This window comes from Eptatretus burgeri, chromosome 8 (assembly GCF_056783735.1).
Source record: "Eptatretus burgeri isolate ZD-2024b chromosome 8, Ebu_testis_v1, whole genome shotgun sequence".
In the NCBI taxonomy this organism is placed as follows: Eukaryota; Metazoa; Chordata; class Myxini; order Myxiniformes; family Myxinidae; genus Eptatretus; species Eptatretus burgeri.
The window spans coordinates 37721689-37741361 of NC_140968.1; the positions used below are offsets into that span (position 1 = coordinate 37721689).

The 19673-nt window shown below is 46.5% G+C and overlaps 2 protein-coding genes across 4 annotated transcripts in view; both read left to right on the plus strand.

Moving 5' to 3' along the window:
- Positions 1–6959, plus strand: part of XRCC5 (X-ray repair cross complementing 5) — a 95254-nt gene extending 88295 nt beyond the window's left edge. For both annotated transcript variants that reach the window (XM_085891604.1, XM_085891605.1), the window contains 2 exons: positions 3983–4051; positions 6172–6959. In XM_085891604.1, the coding sequence (XP_085747730.1) occupies positions 3983–4051; positions 6172–6186 (84 nt within the window). In that variant the 3' untranslated portion in view covers positions 6187–6959. The remainder of the gene's footprint in view (positions 1–3982; positions 4052–6171) is intronic.
- Positions 6960–7109: 150 nt separating this feature from the next.
- The window catches only part of LOC147021554 (uncharacterized), a 126219-nt gene continuing 113655 nt past the window's right edge, over positions 7110–19673 (plus strand). For both annotated transcript variants that reach the window (XM_085891602.1, XM_085891603.1), the window contains exon 1: positions 7110–7569. In XM_085891602.1, coding sequence (XP_085747728.1) covers positions 7533–7569 — 37 coding nt within the window. In that variant the 5' untranslated portion in view covers positions 7110–7532. The remainder of the gene's footprint in view (positions 7570–19673) is intronic.

Sequence of the window (19673 nt, forward strand, 5' to 3'; positions counted from 1 at the left end):
CTCACACATAAGAGCCTATATTTTCACAATTACTTTCACCTTACATACCACCAAGAATGCTATGGTGCAGTGGGAAGGGATTTCCCTGTAATAGTTCACAGAAGGATGAAGGCTTTTTGTGATTGTGCATTCTGTCGATACACTCTTTAAACATTGGAAATTGTTGCTTTTTAAGATTCGCACAGCCACATAGATTACACTGTCTTTTATGCCTCAACGACAAAGTCACTGGAGGGTATTATGTTTTCTGGTTGCCGTCCATCCACGATAGGTTTTCGGTACCACAATAACTTAAGAATGGCTGAACGGATACAAGTCAAACTTCGTACAAGTATGTATAATGATGCATAAACTAATATCATGGGGTAAATAAGTCAAAGGTCAGAGACCCCATGAGAAAAATATTGTCACCACACTAAATTGTGAACCAGTGATGGGATTTTGACCAAACTTGCTATAAGTATATATTATGATGCAAATATTAACTGATTATATTTTGGCGTCAAAGGTCAGAGGTCATGTCAGGTGGACATGTGATACTTGACAACAGCTTAAGGGATTTAACTCAAGCTTGGTACAAGTATGTATAAATCTGTCAGTGTGCATCCACGATAGGTTATTTGTTACGATAAGGTCAAGGGTCAGACGTGACATTAAAACTCCTGTTAATGTGATACCATTGGCTATGGGATTTGAACTAAACTAAGTACCGTACATGTACAATGATACATACAGGGCCTTGAGAAAGTATTCACATCCTTTGACTTTTTAACATTTTGTTGTGCTACAGCCTGAATTTAAAATGGATTAAATTTAAATTTGCTGTCACCGATCTACACAAAATATCCCATCATGACAAAAGTGAAAACTTGTTTTAAAAATTTTTACAAACTGAAAATGAAAAGCTGAAGTGTCTTGCGTCAATAAGTATCCAGCCCCCTGAATCAATACTTTGTAGAAACACCTTTGGTAGTAATTACAGCTTCGAGTCTTCTTGGGTATGTCTGTATCAGCTTTGCACATCTGGATTTGGGGATTTCCTCCCATTCTTCCTTGCAGATTTGATCAAGCTCTGTCAAGTTGGATGGGGAGCGTTGGTGAACAGCAACCTTCCAGTCTTTCCACAGATTCACAATGGGATTCAAGTGTCGGCTTTGGCTGGGCCACTCAAGGACTTTCATGTTCTTGTTTTGAAGCCATTCCAGTGTTGCTTTGGCTGTATGCTTGGGGTCATTGTCCTGTTGGAACGTAAATCTTTACCGCAGTCTGAGGTCTTTTGCACTCAGGAGCAGGTTCTCCTCAATGATTTGCCTGTATTTGACTCCATTTAATGTTCCCTCTATCCTTACAAGCCTCCCAGTCCCTCATAGCATGATGCTGCCACCACCATGCCTCACGGTAGAGATGGTGGTGGATGGGTGATGAGCTGTGCTCTGCTTCCACTAGATGTAGCGCTTTGCATTGAGGCCAAAGAGTTCAATTTTCGTCTCATCAGACCATACAATCTTTTCCTCATGCTCTCAGAGTCTTTCACGTGCCTTCTTGCAAACTTCAGGCGTGCTGTCATTTGCCTTTTCTCAGGAGTTGCTTCCGTCTGGCCACTCCACAATAAAGCCTGGATTTGTAAAGTACTGCAGAGATTGTTGTTTTTCCAGCAGGTTCTCCCATCTCAGCCAAGGAACTCTAGTGCTGTCAGAGTGGTCATTGGGTTCTTAGTCACCTCCCTGATCAAGGTCCTTCTTCCCCGGTTGCTCAGTTTCATCAGATGGCCAGCTATAGGAAGAGTCTGGGTATTTCCATAATCTTTTCATTTCCGAATGATGGAGCTCACTGTGCTCTTGGGAACTTTGAACCCGATAGAAATTGTTTTATACTCTTCCCCAGATCACCTCACAATTCTATCTCGGAGTTCTACAGACAGTTCCTTGGACTTCATGCTGGAGTTTCTGCTCTGACATGCACTGCCAACTGTGGGACCTTATATAGAAAGGTGTGTTTCTTTCTAAATCATGTCCAATCAATTGAATTGGCCACAGGTGGACTCCAATCAAGTTGTGGAGACGTCTCAAGGATGACTAAAGCAAATTGGATGCACTTGAGCTCAATTTGGAGTGTCATTGGAAAGGAGTTGAATACTTATCGATGCAAGACATTTCAGATTTTCATTTTTAATTAATTTGTAAAAATTTCTGAAAACATGTTTTCACTTTGTTATTATGGGGTATTTTGTGTGGATTGGTGACAATTTTTTTTCATTTAATCCATTTTAAATTCAGGCTGTAACACAACAAAATGTGAAAAAGTCAAGGGGTGTGAATACTCTCTGAAGGTACTGTATGTACAGATGATACATTGAGGTCAAATGGTCTTGAAGTTTTCAGTCAAAATTGGAGTAAGTATAGACTTGATGTGTGCAGAGGCATATTGGTTGATGTCGTGACGTCGAATTATATCTCGTTTCAAATCTCTTAAAATACCAACTTTTTGCATTTTGTTTTGTGAATTTTTACTGTTTAAATTTTTTATTATTATTACACTGTAAAATGCTTTGAAATTTTATTCCTAAATGAAAAGCACTTTATAAGAAACTGATTTGATTGATTGATTTGAAGTTGGAATCTCGGTATTATGAGCCGTGGGTTTCAGTGGGAATGCTAAAAGGCCTACCCATGCTAAACAGCCCTGCTTTAAACCCTCGATAAGTGCAAAATCAAAATGATTTCTAATGTAGTACGATAGGGATGTAGCCAATAGGGATTTTTTTATTTGAGATAGACTTGGTATTTGTTATCAGGACATTCTGCATCAATGCACCTCAGAAAAACAGTGCTCATTCAAGCATCAATTTTTAATTTATTTATTCATATGCAGTTTGTGGCTGCTTCGATGCATCATTTTCCTGGGGTGCAGCCATGCCACTGATGCAGTGCCCCCATTACCAGTAAGTTGGTACTCATCTTGCCGACCTCGGAAGGATGACAGGCTGAGTCAACCCACCTGGTGTTAATTAAACATCATGACTAGGCTTGATCTCAAGACCTGAAGATCTTAAGCGTTAAGCCAACACCAGGCTAAGCATTGATTCATGGAATAACTGATGGAGATGCCAACATGTTTGATGAAATCCCATGAAGACCTACCTAATGCATGACTTATGTGCTGGAGGGTCTTTTTCACTTCTTCACCGGGGTTGGAAATATCCACAGGTATCCAATATCCAAGGGTGCTCCTTACATCCAAGAGTATTCAGGCTCATTCACAGGACAGTCTGCCTGAAGGCATTCGCCGACTTCCATTGTCCATGTTTGCATACATCTTGCAACCTAAGAGACCACGGCTGCATATGTGGAGTATGTGGCACACTGCGAGTGTGTTTGTGTGTCACAGCAGGCTCACCGCCTGATTATTCGATTCAAACGTCTCAAGTTCTTTCACCATTTGGATTTTCGATCAAATTTCAATAGGAAGGATAGCAGTTATGTCTTCATGCCCACAATGCGGGTTTGTTCTCTAATCATATAAACTTCAAGTGTGTAGGACAATAAAATTTTCGTATCAAACCAAGAAACAAAAACCCTTTAACAAAAAAAAAAAAAATCAATTTCTCAGGACCATAAAGCAATAATCCTTATGGTACCAAAATATCATATGGATTAAGATAAGTCCCAAAGCCACTGAATTTCAAAGTTGCCCTTTGCTTTTGGAAACCCTCTTGTACCATGCAGAGCACTGTTTAATGGAAAACATGATAAAAAAATGGTGCTTGGCCTGTGCTTCGGCACATGCTGGAAGTTATATCCGACTTTGTACTCCGGGAAATGAGTGTGGGTCAGGGCTTAGAATTAATGCTTTCCGCATTTCCCCACCGGGTGGTGAGGCAAAAGGCAGGCCCACCAAGGCGGACATGATATTGACGTGCGCATACAATCGAAAAATCACTCTGTATTATGCACATTTCTCTGTTTGTGCATGCACCCCACAGTTCCTCAACCTGGGGGAAGAGCCTGCTGAGTTTAAGGAGGAATGGGCAGCTGATGACGTAGATGATTTGGTAAGTCGCTGCAGAAGATGCAAAAACTACTCTCCATCTGATTCATTTGTCATACGTGGGTGTTTCCACACCTTTGTCCTGAATACTGACAAACTCGGCGGTTTGGAGTAATTTATGTCGGAGCAATATTTGACCATTGATATCTGGAACTGTCGGGTAAACGATTACCAAAATCCGAATTTCTCGTAACCAGGAACTGCTCAGATTGCATTTTGCCATCACCATCCTATTTTGTACAGTACTTTTACTTTGTTACACCAGAAACCCAACAGCGCATCGATCTGGCTTGATGAAAAGGTTTACCTGAGCATTGTTCGAATGATAATGGGGAAAACTTGTATTTCTGGAGGATCCATTCATTGAAACGTAAATATTACTGTACGTGTGTTTTTTGGAGACGTCGTATTGTAGAAACAACCCTCCAAGTTGTTTCGTCTTCATTCTATAACATAATCGATTTATTTATTGCCCTTTATACAGTGCTATTTATTTACCTCATTAATCTGTTTCATCCCACCTTTTGTCCAACCGCCAATGTATCTTGTCGCACCATGAATCTAGCTAATGTTGGTTTTTTTTGGTCATTACCTCTGAAGCTCGCCCTCCACCATGTGAGCATGGCCAAACACCTCGTAGTTAATGTTGTTGTGATGGGGTGGTAATTCCTGCCTTCCCTGCTATGCTATTGAAGGGAACTTCTACACATATACATAATAATATTTGATAAATGCCATGCAGTTTTGCATTCGTTTGCACTGTACAATGTTTGCTCTTTCCTTGAGTTTTGGGAAATCGCTCACAGTAAACTGTTATGCCATGGTAATCACACAAATACATTAGGAATGATAGATTGTGTGTACGATTGCAATTTAAGCACAATTATGACCAACATTACGTTTACAATTTCACTTGATCCAGGTCACCTGCTCACCCTCCCAAAGTCCAGGCTGGTTGCCCACCTGCATTCGTTCATCTCCTTTTTGTTTTTTTTCTCCAGATTGTGGAATCGTCTCCCTTTGTCCATTGTCACGTCATCCTCACTTCAGTCTTTCAAATGTGCTGCCCTTTGCTAGCTCCTACACTCACCAATGCACATCCATAATCTCTTCGATACATGCTGATTCTTTCTAATTCTATCCCTCTCTGGGCCTTTGTTACTGGTTTTTGTATTCTTGTGTTATTCCCTCTTTCCTCCTTGTGTATGCCCATCTCCCTATATTCATATCCCTTCAAAGTATGTAAACCTGCTGTCCTTTATTGTTTAGCTCCTCCATTAAACTAGACCCTTGTATCGGGGGAGGGAGAAGCCTGCTCATGTGAAATATGTTATATTGAATATTTACATCTTGTGAATACAGGTGGGACAGGGCTGGCGGGATGACCAAGAGGTACACCCTCTCCTCTGAGCTGTCTTTCCTGAGTTCAAACCTCAGCCCAGTTACAAAATGTCATTCTCGTGTCTCGCAGGCAGGACAGTAAACAGGGCATCCCATCTGCCGGCATTAGTTGGTGAACATTAAATATCACACGGTGTTCTTCGCGAAGAGTAGGCAACCTATCGCCGGCACCCTGGAAGAAATTCCAAATTCCAACCCTCACCGATAGATGGCACTGCATCAATGGCACAGCCATGCCACCCTCAGCCAATGATGCTACCCCACAGCCTTGTGCTGCATACAAAAGAAGAAGATGGGACACTCAACTTAATCCCCTCTCCAAAATATGGCATGCTCCACAATGCTGCACTTATTTATCACCTCAATAGAACAAAAATTTAATATTAGGATCTGACAACATTAAAGTAATCATGACCCCTTGTCATATAATCAATCGACTTGTCATGTTTTGCAAGTTGTTATGAGAAAACATTCTCCTCCAATATTGGAGCACACAGACTCCAACACAATAAACCGTGTTGTCCCAACCACCCTCACGCTCCCCCTCCTCCCTTCCTACCTGTAAACGTATTTTGATAGTAATTCAAAAAAGAGGAATCGTGATGGTGTTGGTATTTGCTGTTTTAATGAGGCATAATGAAACTGTTTGGATATGCCACGGTACGTGTATTGGAGTGATGTGTGGCTCGTCTAATTTCACGGTTGTAATGCTATCTCTTCCAGCTGGACGCGATGTGAGTGGCAGGCCTGGGAACGTCGCGAAAAGAGGAGGTGTAGACAAACAACCATCTGTTGGTATCTCATCACTGAGGGGTGCTCTCTCTCTCTCTCTCCCTCTCTCCCTCTCTCCCTCTCTCCCTCTCTCCCTCTCTCCCTCTCTCCCTCTCTCCCTCCTTGACCAATATAGTTTGATGGATGTTCTGAAAGGACCATCTTAGCAGGTCTTTTGTTGCACTGGACATTGTATTATCGATTAACGTCCTTAAAATCTGAGTTGTATAAAACAATGATTTCCAACCTCACCATTTTTTGGCTCGTCCATTGATCACGTCATGGCGTACCATGCAGTCTTTATAAGAGACCTTTCCTTTTTACCAGTCATGATGTTGTCTCAGATAACTTTCAAGCTAATGTCTGCATTTGTGATTTAATAAATATTGTGAAATGCAAAAGTATCGATACATTAGGCGCTCGACACACAGCGCCTAAAGTATCGCACTTTCACAATCTCGATCTCTCGTATTGTGGACTTGCCCGATATATGATCATGTCAAACTGGTCAATAGACTTCTTATTTTTCACTTTCATTTGGTTTTATGTTTGGAATGGTTTATTGTTCAACTTTGAGTATGTTGCTTAAATTATTTTTCCACGAATATTAATAGTGTTGTGAAACACCCTTTAGACCTTTTCTTGTTTCTGTAAGGAGTGCTGTTAGTGTTTGTGGGTTTTTCCCCTCGAGGTTTTCCGATTAAAGTATTCCACCAGTTGCAAGGTGGCATGAGAATGCAGCCTTGCTGTTTGTCATCGATAATAACGTGGACAATCAATCTGATTAATAAGGACAATAAACACAATGTGCGAAATGGTTCATGCACCAACCATGTTTACATTTGGAGACTTTAAAGGTGCGGTACCGGGTTTGACCCGAAAGAAGAATGGCGAGGACCTTGTGTGGCCACCCGTTTAATGCTGTGTTTGCAGGAACTTCGGCCAACATTGCAAGGAAAATATATCGGTGGGTGTTGCAGCCCACAGAGCCATCCATCAAGCCAGTCCGTCTGAGAGAGAGAAAGGGGTCCACGAAACTCGGCGCCCCCCTTTGAAGCGCCTCCACGGGTTGCGTTGAGCCGGACTGTTTGACGCAGCCCCGTGGGCACCCCGGGTTTCTCCCACCCCATCTCCAGCACCACCCGCACGCCGAGACCCGTGCACGCTTTCCGGAACATCCTCCCCGCCGGCTTCCAGCGCGGGAGCCTGTTCGAGCTGCAGTCTGTTTCTGTCATTTGTTTTACCGTCTCTTCTCCCTGTTAAATCTCTCAGAGAAGTCGCCACCCTGAGCAGCAGATGTATGATCATTAAGGATGGGTGCCGGGAGTGGAAAGCATGACAGTGACACCGGTAAGCCTGGCCTAACATCATTTTGCAGCTCCGAGTGATACTTGTTCATCATGCTTGTGGTTGTTTTGGGGGTTTTTTGAGGGGAAGGGGTGGGGAGGGTATTGTCTTTCGTTCTCGGCACACATAACTTTGCACGTGCCCAGAGGGCTTAATATTCGCGGGAGGTGCCCAAAGGGCATTTATAGATACTGTGAGCTGTAAAGTTTGTTGTGTGAAAACCTCTGCAGTGAAAGTTTCCGTCGTATACCTGGAGGCCTTAACATTGTACCTGAACAAAGAAAATAGCCTCAACATTTCAAAATTGCCGCTTATTGTGTCCCTCTACATGTACCGTACTTTACGGAGAGAACATGATCAGTGCTACCAAAGCGGTCTCATGGCAAGGATTACAATGGGTGGTTTGCATTTGCATTTACAGGAATCAGTCACAGCAGTCATTTTGTAATCTGTTCGGGTTGTGGACGATAACTCACCTACTCCACCAAAATACAGTGGGGGTCTGACGTCCACCAGCTAATGCTTGCAGAAGGGAATCCTGGCTGAACATGAATGATCCGACGGACGACGCACTTTTTGATGTAACACCATGACTGTGAAAGCACCAATCCGACAGTTTACAATCTAGTTGGGAATCAAACCAATGAAACCAGAAAATGCAGAGGCAAGTGCGCTCCCTCTGCACCATTCTTTCATCCACTGCCTTATGTCCGACCTTTATTTTAACTTTGGGCAGATTTAATGAAACTACTTCACTTTTATGATCGTAGATGTAACTTGCAATTCTTTTCGTACAGTCATTGTTGTTAGAGATCTCGTGCAGCTGTTTTCAATGGCTTATTCCATTTTCAATCGAGCAAGGATGAAGTTAGTGAAACTTTAAAAGCATTCAGCAGGATCTGAATCTCCCCAGCTCATCTCATACATGGCATTCGCTGGAGGCTACATGATAGCGAAATCCCCAAAAGCAAAAGCCAAAATAATAGTTTCCAAGCTCTACTTGGATTCGCTTCGCTTCCACATCGGCTTATCCCCTGTCTGCCAATTGGCGTCTCGGAGCACGACATGACAGCTTTGTAGTGGGAAGGAAATGGGTTTGAATGTTAGACTAGTTAGAGGGGATCAAGGCTCTTGGTTTTAATTCTTAGGACGGTTTGTGTTCCATTTGCGTAAAGTAGGCATTGTTGCTTTTTCATTTCTGATTCATGACTCTCATAGTGGTTCACGGTGTCCCTTGCAGTGTGTAGGATGAAGTGGGAGGATGGATTGGTCTGTGGGTGAGGGAGATGGGGAGGGGGATAGAGGGAAGAATAAGGGGCTGATTGTCAATCTCTTTCTCAGTTTTTCATCTCCTCAATCAATTAGGTTCTCGTAAGGTGTGTGTGTGTGTGTGTGTGTGTGTGTGTGTGTGTGTGTGTGTGTGTGTGTGTGTGTGTGTGTGTGTGTGTGTGTGTGTGTGTGTGTGTGTGTGTGTGTGTGTGTGTGTGTGTGTGTGTGTGTGTGTGTGTGTGTGTGTGTGTGTGTTAGTGCTATGCGGTTAGTCAGGGGAGGGGGGGGGAATTGTTCCACATCTATGTCTATCACGAACCAGCTGACTGGTCAGGCTTGACATTCAACTGACGATATGAGCAATTTGGTATGGGTGCAGGATGCCTGCAATAACTTGCCTATTCTTTGCAAAAGGCACCGTGGGATCTTTAACGTGCATCAATGAACAATGCTTGCAGAGGGGACTTCCAGCTTAACCTCCATCCGAGGGACGGGCGCACACGTTGATGCCTCACCCTGCATGTGAAACACCAGGATGACAATTTATAGCTGGGTCGGGATTAGAACCCAGGCCAAACAGCTCCAAGTGTGAGTGCGCATACCTCACCGCTATCCTGTGAAACCCATATACTCGTTATTGTATGAACCCTTCAATATTTGTGTGTTTTTTTTGTTTTTTTTAATATGATCTGAAAAATGAAGATTGGTCCCTATTTTCAGAGCTTCTTCCATGAAACGACCTCGTCAGGTGTTCACTGGATCAATAATTACAATGGAAATGTTCGACTTATCGAGCAAGGATGCGCCCCTTTGTTTATATCTATTCAAATATTCAAATATCCCGTTTTCATCCAACAAAACACTGGATGTCTGTGTTGGGTATTTTTAATCAACGTATGTTCTACATTCTATGAGTTTACCTATAATGCTTTGTGTTTTATCTGTTTTATCTGTTTACTGTTTAAGATTCCCCACCTTTAAGACAGACCTGCATCCAGGATCATTGCTCACCTCCACTCGTATGTTCCTCTTTTTTCCTTCCTGTGGAACCAACTTCCACATTCTCTTCAATCTCATTCTTCCCCCTCCAGGTCTTCAGGACAGCTGTTCACCACCATCTCAGATCTTCCTCCATTCAAAACCATGATCTTTTATACCCCCATTAAGCCACCCAACCCCCTCCCCTCCCAAAAAAATGCTTCTGTATCCATCTTGTCCATCTCCAACATTCTCCCCTCCTCCCCCATTGTTACCCTCATCTTCCCCCTTCTCTTTTTGCTGTTCCTTTTGTTATGTTGTGTCCTGACTCGGTCTGCGTTCTCGGTGTTCCATGAACCTTGACTCTTTTTTTTTTTTAACTGATTAATTTTAAAACAATATTTGATGAGTTGATGATGTTGAGCAACATTTTCAAACTGACATAGCAATCCTCTACCTCGCATCATTTAAGAGTCACTACACTCAATTAATAAGGTTTCATGTGTCTTCAAAGTATTGAAGTTGATTTGAGGAAGAGTTGTTCTTTCTAAGGCTATACCTGCATGCTTTCTTTCGATGGTAACCAATGATCCTTTTGTTCAAGTGAACAAATTTAAATATTTTCAAACTCATTCGATTCAGACCAACACAAGGCAACCGGTGATTTACAATTGGATGTTGAAAGTTGATAAATAGCGATAATTACTTCATTACTTTTCAGTGCAGTGCACTAACAAAAGGAAGAATGCATGGCACGATCTAATATATTATCGAGTCACAGAGAAAAATTTGAGAACTTCAAAGTGTGTTCAACCATTTTAATGGAAAGTTTCTCTATCATTATATCACAGACATTTTAGAGTAGAACGTTACCCGGTGTTAGTGGTGTGGTCTTTCTCCATGATCCCCTGCACTTTGTGGTTTGGTGAATGAAAGCTTGGTTTTTACATCTCCATCGAAGATAGAAGATGAAAGGAGTTATGCCAAGTGACCTTGACGACCAAACTTTGCAGGCCTCCATCTCTTCTGATATGTTTTAAACCGTTGTATTCTGGATAGTTTCCTATTGGAACAAATTTTTGTCGATTATAAACCACTTATTGCATTTCAAGCCACATTGTAGTGAAGGTTTATTTATTTATTTTAAGGACTCTCCTAAAGTGCTTCCAACTCGGGTACCATTGTGTCAGCCATACGCAGTCTCTATTTTATGATCCAGGGGAGACTCAAATTGACATCAAAGATGATGGTCATCGTTTTCCAATTATTTTCCAATAAAAAATACTTTACAATGACCGCAATGTCGAACCATTATGATTCCTAAGCCACTTCAGTACCGTATAAACTAAAGACTTCATAGAACACATGACCCCACACTGTCTTGAGAAACGAGGACATGGGCGGGGTCTGTTAGCGGCAAATATAATTAGGCATGAGGGCAAATTTGATTGGGCATTGAAAGTGCTGTAATATTTTGCCCAAGTACTGCTAAATGGAAGGGTTTTGAAAGTGCCAAAAGGGCGACTTGTTTTCTTCAATGTCAAGTATATAATTCAATTGAAATAAAATAAAAGAGGTTGAAGGTTGTAGAAAAACAAGTTCGAATTGCGAGCATACCCCGTGGGAGTTCATTCGTACAACTCTCAGGTGAGCGATAGCACGGATGACAGATAGTTTTGAAATTTGGTAAGATTTTCATCGCATCAGAAAAAGAAACCGGAACACCTCACAAGAGTGAGGCGAGTTTCATATCATCATTTGTGACTTAATTTTGCGTTGGGCATCAACCAGCGCATTTAATTTTTTTAAAGAAAATGGGACAAAAGGGCCGTTTCTCGGCCCAAAGGGCCGGAATCGCACTTTGGGCTCAGTTATTTCCTGGGGAATGGTCTCTAGAATATACCTGTCAAGTTTGGTACTGTTCCGCTTACGAACTGAGAAATAGAATTTTTTTTAAATGGGCCAAGAGGGCCATTTTTTGGCCCAAAGGGCCATAATCTCACTTTGGGCTCAGTTAATGCCTCCAGAGTGGCCTCAAGAACATACCTGTCAAATTTGGTCGGTTTCTTTCACGAATAAACAAGAAATAGCAATTTTAAGAAAATGGACCGAAAGGGCCATTTTTCGGCCCGAAGGGCCGGAATCGCACTTTGGGCTCAGTTAATGCCTGGGGAATGGTCTCTAGAATATACCTGGCAAGTTTGGTTCGGTTCCGTTCACTAATAACGGAGAAATAACAATTTTAAGAAAATTGGCTGTTCCTCGGCCCGAAGGGCCGCAATCGCACTTTGGGCTCAGTTAATGCCTGCACATATGTGTCAAGTATATGCCTGTCAATTTGCATCGAATTCTGTTCACAAATAATGGAGAAAGACGTTCAAATGAACTGTACACAAGAAAAGAGAGAACGTGAGGGCTGCTTCGACCCCGTGGGGTGGAAGACCCCACGGGGTAAAAATTCAGAAGTTTACCACCATTGGGGCAGTCTTGTACACCACCTTACTTCTTTAACCCGTTACATTAGTTATTTGTGCCTGTTGTTTGTGTCCTTTATGACATCCTTAAAAACAGTAAGTTTCCTGTTTGGAATGATTTCGAATTTTGTTTGACTGCCAGACAGGAGTACAGACTAAAAACATTATCTCATTCCTCTCTGGCTCTGAATTTGTTCCGATCGCTCAGAGCCAAAGTACTGTGAAACTGCACGTTCATTTTCCGATTCGTGTTCAAAATATAACATTAAATTGTAATCAAGTTTTTCCCCGATCAAAAAACTGACGTTTGTGGATGGACAGACAAACAAAGTGAACCAATTGTTTAATCCTGCTTTTTGCTTCACGTGTGCAGGGTAATAATGGATCAAATTCTTAAATAAGCCTCCCCTGACTTCCATCAGCCCCTCACCCCAAGGTTTTCTCCACACACTTTGCAATCGTCCGTGGGGCGACCCTCCATTGGCGACCTGCGTCCGGCTCTCACAAGAGTCAGATCCATTGCAGCAGAGAGTGTCAGGCGATCCAAAAGATCATCTGGATGCCTACTATACCGGAGGGCTGGTCCCCTGAATGGTTTGCGCAGGGGGGCAGTTCACCAGGAGTGGAAAGCAAATCGAAAGGCTGCAACAGTGGCCGCATCTTTGTTCCAACCACCACCACAAGGAAGGGCTTGGAAAGCGCTGACAGATTGGCGTCCCAACAACCCATACAGTAGCGATGCCCAGCTCAGCATGGTGCGACGGTTCCTGACTCACCATGCCCGCAGTCGGGAAATGCGACCCCGAGGAACCAGCCCCATTCTCCCCAATTGCTGCGGCACATATGCAGCAAGTCCCAGAGACCGTGCCCACCGGGCTAAGCCAGGATGGACAGTCCGGAGGACCTCTGCAATGCGCGTCTCACAAGTCGGACGCCTCGTGGTGAGATCCTAGGCGGCAGGCCCAAGCACCACCCACAAGGGGTGGTCCACCGAGATCCCGGTAAGCTGGAACTGAGTCAAGATAACCTCTTGAGGGGAAAGGCTCGCGCTTATCACCAAAAGACCATCACGCAGCAGTGCGTATTCATCCGGAGAACCACAGTAACGGGAAACTCCACCGTGGGCTCAACAGATGACCAGTCGAGCCTGATAGGGTGGTGGGTAGTTTGGATTCGAACAGGAACCCCTCTTAAGGGGCTCCTGTGTGACCTATCAGACACGCAAGATCCCTTCAAGGAAGATCTCGTAATGCTCTGAAACGAGGTGCTTGCCCTTTGAGAACCAGCTGCCGCAAGCGGCGACCAATGACTCGAAGGCCTGCACAACTCGTGGGTTCCAAGCTGCGAGCATATCATCGGTGCAGATCCTGAAGGGCTGGGGGCCTTACTCTTGGTGATCGCTTTGTGATTGCAGGTATCTAGTTACCCTCACCAAAGGATTCGGAGAGGGTATTGCATTTGGATCCATTTGTTTGTCTGTCTGTCTGTCTGTCTGTCTGTCCGCACAGAACTTTCACGTTTTTCTACGCAACCGCTTGTCAGATTGAGACACAATTCCCACCATTGGTGTGATGACTCATGCAGAATGTTTCAATGATAATTATGACATCTTCAGTCATGTGGTGTGGCAGCCATATTGAAAAAAACGGAAAAACTTTGGACCTCTGTATCTCTGAAACTGCATCAAGGAAAAATTTGAGATTTGGCACAAAGCAAGTACTTCTCATGGGGAATGAGTGTGATTTTTTTTTTCATGACATCGTCGGTGCCTTCGTTATGACGTCATAATTGCACATGTGGAACACATCCGATCAATTGGAAAACTTTTGAGGGTCATCTCGGGATAAAATGGTCCACAGAACAAAATTTCATGACATAACTGGTCACGTGATTCGGCAGCCATATTGTTTTTGTTTTTTTTTAAACCTTCAAAAATCTTCTCTGAAGTGGCTGAACAGATCAAGGCGAAACTTTACACATATGACCGCCTGTCCATGGGGAACAAAAGGTTCACACATATGATGTCATAGGTCGTATGGTTTGATAGTCATGTTTGATTTACCCTAAAACCTATAAAAATATTCTCCAGAAAGACTGGACAAATCGAGGGGAAACTTCACACAAGTGTTCCCCAAGCCATGTGTGCACAAATGGCACACAGCAAGCACTCCTCATGGGGAATGAGTGTTGCATTTTTATGACGTCATAGATGCTTGCCTTCATTATGACGTCGTAATTGTATATGTAGAACACCACATCCAATCAGTATAAAAAATTATCGGGGTCTCGGGATAAAATGGTACAGATTTTTTTTGATGACGTCATTGGTCACGTGATTCGGCAGCCATATATATTGTTGTGGTTACCAGATTCGCAAACCACCATTCAGGTCCCTTAGGTGAGGTATCTCGGTAAGTGCATGTGTAGTTAGGCCCAAACCCGTTGTCTAGTGGGAATACATGTCATTTATACGTGCTGCGACTCTTCAGGATAGCCGTTTTTCTTTTACTATCTTTATTTTGGACCAATCGCCACCATCACAACCCCAACAACAACCACCAACCACAACGCCGCTTCACCACAACCGCCATGACCTTTACCGTCGCAACTCGCCACCATCGCATCACCGTCATCTCGCGCCACTCATGGGCACCGATGCTGGACTCGTGTAGGGCGCACGTTGAACAGCGTGTACAAAATCACGGATTTTCTGCTTCAAAAACGGATCCAAAACGACACACGCCCACTTTTTGCCGTCCAATCGGTGAGCGAGGGGCGAATTGGCCCCGCCCCCAGGGCGATCGATATATGCAAATTTGTGGATCAAAAAGCCTTCACGCCCACTTTTTCTCGGGCCAATGGGGAGCGAGTTGAAAGGTCAAAGGGAGGGGGTCAAAGGCGAAGTTACGGGGGGATAAAAGGACGGTGTTCGTCAGTCAAAGGAGTCGTAAAAGTCGGAGCGAAAGAGTCAGCAGAACGAGAACGAGGAGTCGCAAACAAGAACGGACAGAGGGTCAAGACTTCGCGGGCGGTGGAGCTGCTCGTCGTGTGCGTTGAAGTCGGAACGGAGGGGACGAGCTGTGGAGAGGCGGCGAGGGCGGACGAGGGGGTGCTCGCGTCGTGCAGGGAGCTGCACCCCTGGGAGGCCGGCAGCGCGACCTGGCCGAGGTGGAGACGCTCGTCGCGCACATAATAAAGATCCTCTATACCCCGAGCATCAGCAACCCCCTCCTGTTTCCCCCCGCGCTGAGATAGTGCGACCAAGGGGGCCCCGTTCCCACCCCCCTGCCAGGCACTGTCCACGAGGCCCGCGGGTTGCGGGGCCATCGCCGCTCCGCGTCTCATCACCAGACGGGTAGGCCCGACCAGGTCTCGGCCCCAGGCCTACCTCATTCTTGAGGGTATTTCTTTTCCTTGGTTTTGGGTATGTGTTGTCGGCGCCGTCTGTGAAGTAGAATTGTATAAGTGTTGCCGTGTGCTCGGTAGTCGGTATTAGCTCTGCACTGTGTTTTCACTTTTATGTTTGCTTTTTGTGTAAATGGAATTGTTTTCTTTTTTTTGTGTGCATTTGGTGGAATTGTATTTGTGTGCTTCCCGTGTGCCGAGAATAAATGTGCTTTATTGTTGAACTGTTCTCCCGCTTCGCTTCGTCTTTTCCTCCATTGAATCCCCACCTTGCTTCACGTAAAGGGTTGGTAGTGGGCTGAATACGCCCGATAATTAATCGAACCGTCGAGGTCGACGATAACACCGCTCGGTTATTCTGATAGTACGGAACGGGTCGCTTAAGTGGCCCGTGTCCGAAGTCGACCTGCGGCGAGGTGCGATCGCCCGGTCTACCCTCCGCGTGGGTACTTAGGTAGTTCGAATTTGGCGAGCAACCCTATCCCACGCGGGGGCTGATTGGCTCGATCGCGGTGAGACGGAGAGGTCCACCCGTGACTGGTTCCCGGCGTTAGTCCGAGAGGGTCACGACTGGATTGTCCGTCCGGTGGGCGACGTGCCGCGATTCGAGTTACGTGGCCGTCAGCACGCCGGCGGGCGCGAAGACCGCAACACTGGTGTCAGGTCGTGCGATACAAATTCATCGCCCTCCTCGCGGCACTGGTATCGGAGAACAGGAAAACGGGCTCTCCTGTCTCCGGCTAAATTTACGGGAATCGGTCCAGGGGTGAGAGAAGGGACCCCGATTCCCTCCAAATTTCGAGCGAGCTAAATTAACCCTTCACGAGAAGCAAGATGGCGTCTCAAGGCGAGCGGGAGCCGGGGGTATAAGAAATGTATATGTGTAATAATGTAGAGTCCATGGCCCAGGATGGAATCCCCGAGCAGGAAATGTTGATTGTGCAGGAACACGGACTCGCCCAACTGAACCCAGGGCCCGAGGTGGGTGCGGCCGCGGCGTATGACACCTCCCCCCCCCTCTCCACCAAAACCCTTCCCCAACCCTTGCCGAAACTGCTCAGCTGAGTGCATCCAACATGGCCCAGCTATGCTGCGCCATGCTGGCGGCAATGAACGAAAAGATGAATGCGAAAATGATCGAAAAAATGGATGCAAACACAAATGAAATGAAAAACGAAATGAAAGGCATGAACGAAAAGATGAATGCGAAAATGATCGAAAAAATGGATGCAAACACAAATGAAATGAAAAACGAAATGAAAGGCATGAACGAAAAGATGGATACAAATACAAATGAAGTGAAAACGACGATGGATGCGAATACACAGCAAATAAACGGAATGGAAGCAAACATGAAAGAAGAGATGAAAGAGCTACGGGGTGAGACGCAGAACATGGGCCGATGCCTGCAGGCGGGCATGAAGGCCGTGACCGGGGAGCTGGGAATGGCGACTCCACGTGTGGGAGCAAACGAGCTGGGTGGGGGTGCAACGGCTGACAGGCCCGCGGTGGAGGCGGGTGAAAAAATAATTCGTGGAACGTGTTGGGCGAGGGTCGCGACGGTGACCAAGAGGGAAAAATTAAATGGGGAGACCAAAACGTGTGAGACGAGACACGAGGTGACGACAACAGAAATAATAGTTGAGACAAGGGAGGTAAAGGGTGAAGAGTTGGCAGAGACACGGGAGATGGGAACGATAGAGGGAAGACTACACGATGAAGACGGGGTAAGTGACGCGCACGCACACACGGAGGTAGTGGAGGACAATGGGGTTGAGCTCGCGGAGCGTGTAGGGACCCGGTGCGAGCACCTGGATGGCCTCCTCCAGGAACGAGGGGAGGGAGTATGCCCCCTTGAGGCGAGTCACGACCAGGTGAGTTCGGTCGTGTTTTGCGAGGTTGAGGGGACGAGTGCGGTGGACGGGTGCACGGAGAGCTTGGGGGGTATGGAGGCCCCGGAGACCCTTGTGGGGACACGAATCCCCAGTATGGTTGTCCCTGTGTGTGTGGTGCAAGGCGTGAGTGCGTCCCCGTGTGTGGAAGCGACCCCGTGTGTGATTGGTGTGGTGGCGATGGTGCCGGAGTACGTGCTTCCCAGCGCGCCATGTGTGGATGAGGCACCGTGTGTGGAAGAGGCCGTGTGTGTGAGTGAAACGGCCTGTGTGGATGAGGCACCGCGGGTTAGTGCCCCCGCGTGTGTGGTGAGGAACCGTGTGTGGATGAGGCACGGTGTGTAGATGAGGCACAGCGGTTGAGTGCCCTCGCGTGTGTGGGTGAGGCACCGCGGGTGAGTGCCCCCGCGCGAGTGAATGGAGCACCACGTGTGAGTGGTATGGGTTGTGCAAGGGAGACCGTGTGTGTGAGAGAGCGGTATGAGAGGGAGATGTCGGTTGGCATGCGGGAGCACGCAGCCGCGTCTCCCGGTGTGAGTTTAATGGTGTGGACTGTGTGCGTCGTGACACGCAGGTGTGCGTGGGTTGAATGGAGACGACGAAGGCGACAGAAGAAAGAAAGCCGAGTAGCGGCTGTAGTTGTTTCGAGGACCGTGCCGGGTTCGCCCAGCAGTGAGCACGCGGTTCGTGCTGTGCAACGCACGAGACCACCACGTGCTCGCTTGCGAGAGTGAAGTCCCGGTCCGGAAACGCACGCGGTGGATTTGCCGATCCCGCGGACGGACAAAGTTTAGGCAGGTAAATGGATTTGGACCGGACGGGTTCTCCACGCGATCGTGTGTGTTAAGCTCCAACGGGCAAAGCACATGTGTTCGCGTGGGAAACCCCTCGAGACGTGGGGCTTGTTTTTTTTATGCGCATGGTGACGCCATGGCTGCACGTGGGGTTGGAATCCGGCAGGAGGGGTATCTCTGCCGGATGGTCCCGTCCAAGGAGGGACGAGGAACACGTGCAGCTGCATGACGTCACGGGCAGGTGCAAAGTGCGCGAGCTCTGAGTTGCTGCGCAGGTGCTGCGCATGGAAAAAAAAAAAAAAGGAGCAAGCCTCACTTTCGGGTGTACAGGATTCCTGGGCAAGGGGTGAAAGACCCCCTTACCTGGGCACAGGATGGAAACTAGTTAGGGGGAAGGGTTAGCTTAGTTAGACCGACTTCATGGGGCAGGGGTAAGTCCTCATGGAGTCCGTGGAATGGATTAGTTAGAGGGATTGCAGCCAGATTTAGGTGGGGAAATTGATTAAAGAGATTTGGAGACAGTGACTGACAGTGAGTGTGTAGAGGGGACGTAGTTTAGCTACGTAGTGTTAAAAGGAACGTGCTGTAGTTTAAGGGACGACGTGGGAGCACGAGCTAGTTAGGGGGTGCAGTTAGAAGGATGGCAGAGTTCAGCGGTGTGTGTGTGTTGAAGAGTTGTGGGTTGTGAGGTGAGTACGTGTACATGTTGAGTGAGTGAGGCCAGCGAGTCTGTGTGTATGGAGTGAATGGGGAATGCATGGTGCGATGAGTGATTGGGGGGAGGAGTGACTCCCGCCCAAGGGACCCCGGGGTCGGTATAAAGTGAGTTAGGGGGTTAGTCAAATTGAAAAATGGAGGTTGTTTTGTTGTTGGTGGCAAAGTAAGCTCGAGACCCATTTGGAGGGTGCAGGAGCCCTGTTGACGGAGGCTTGGGAGCGTGGCTGCGAAAGGTGAGTATCGCTGAGTGGGTACCCCGGGCACCAGGCTAGTCGGCCGCGGTAGGCCAAGGGCCCATGGGGGGCCGGGATAGAGTAGTGGGCACGGGTGCGCCTGCTTGGTGCGGGGGCCCGGGGCGCCATTAGCCGCGTGGGCAGTTGTGGGCACGGGTGACCCTCGGAAAGGGGCCCGGGAGGCCGGCCTGCCACGTGTGCGTTTCAGGGGAGGTGCCATGGGGGCACTCCCGGTGTTAGGAGCTGGTAGGCTCGGAGGCAGTGTAGTGCCCGGGGGTGCCATAGCGGGAGATTCGGCAGAGGGTCGTGCCTGCCAAAGGGGAGCCACGTGTCCCAGTCAGGAGA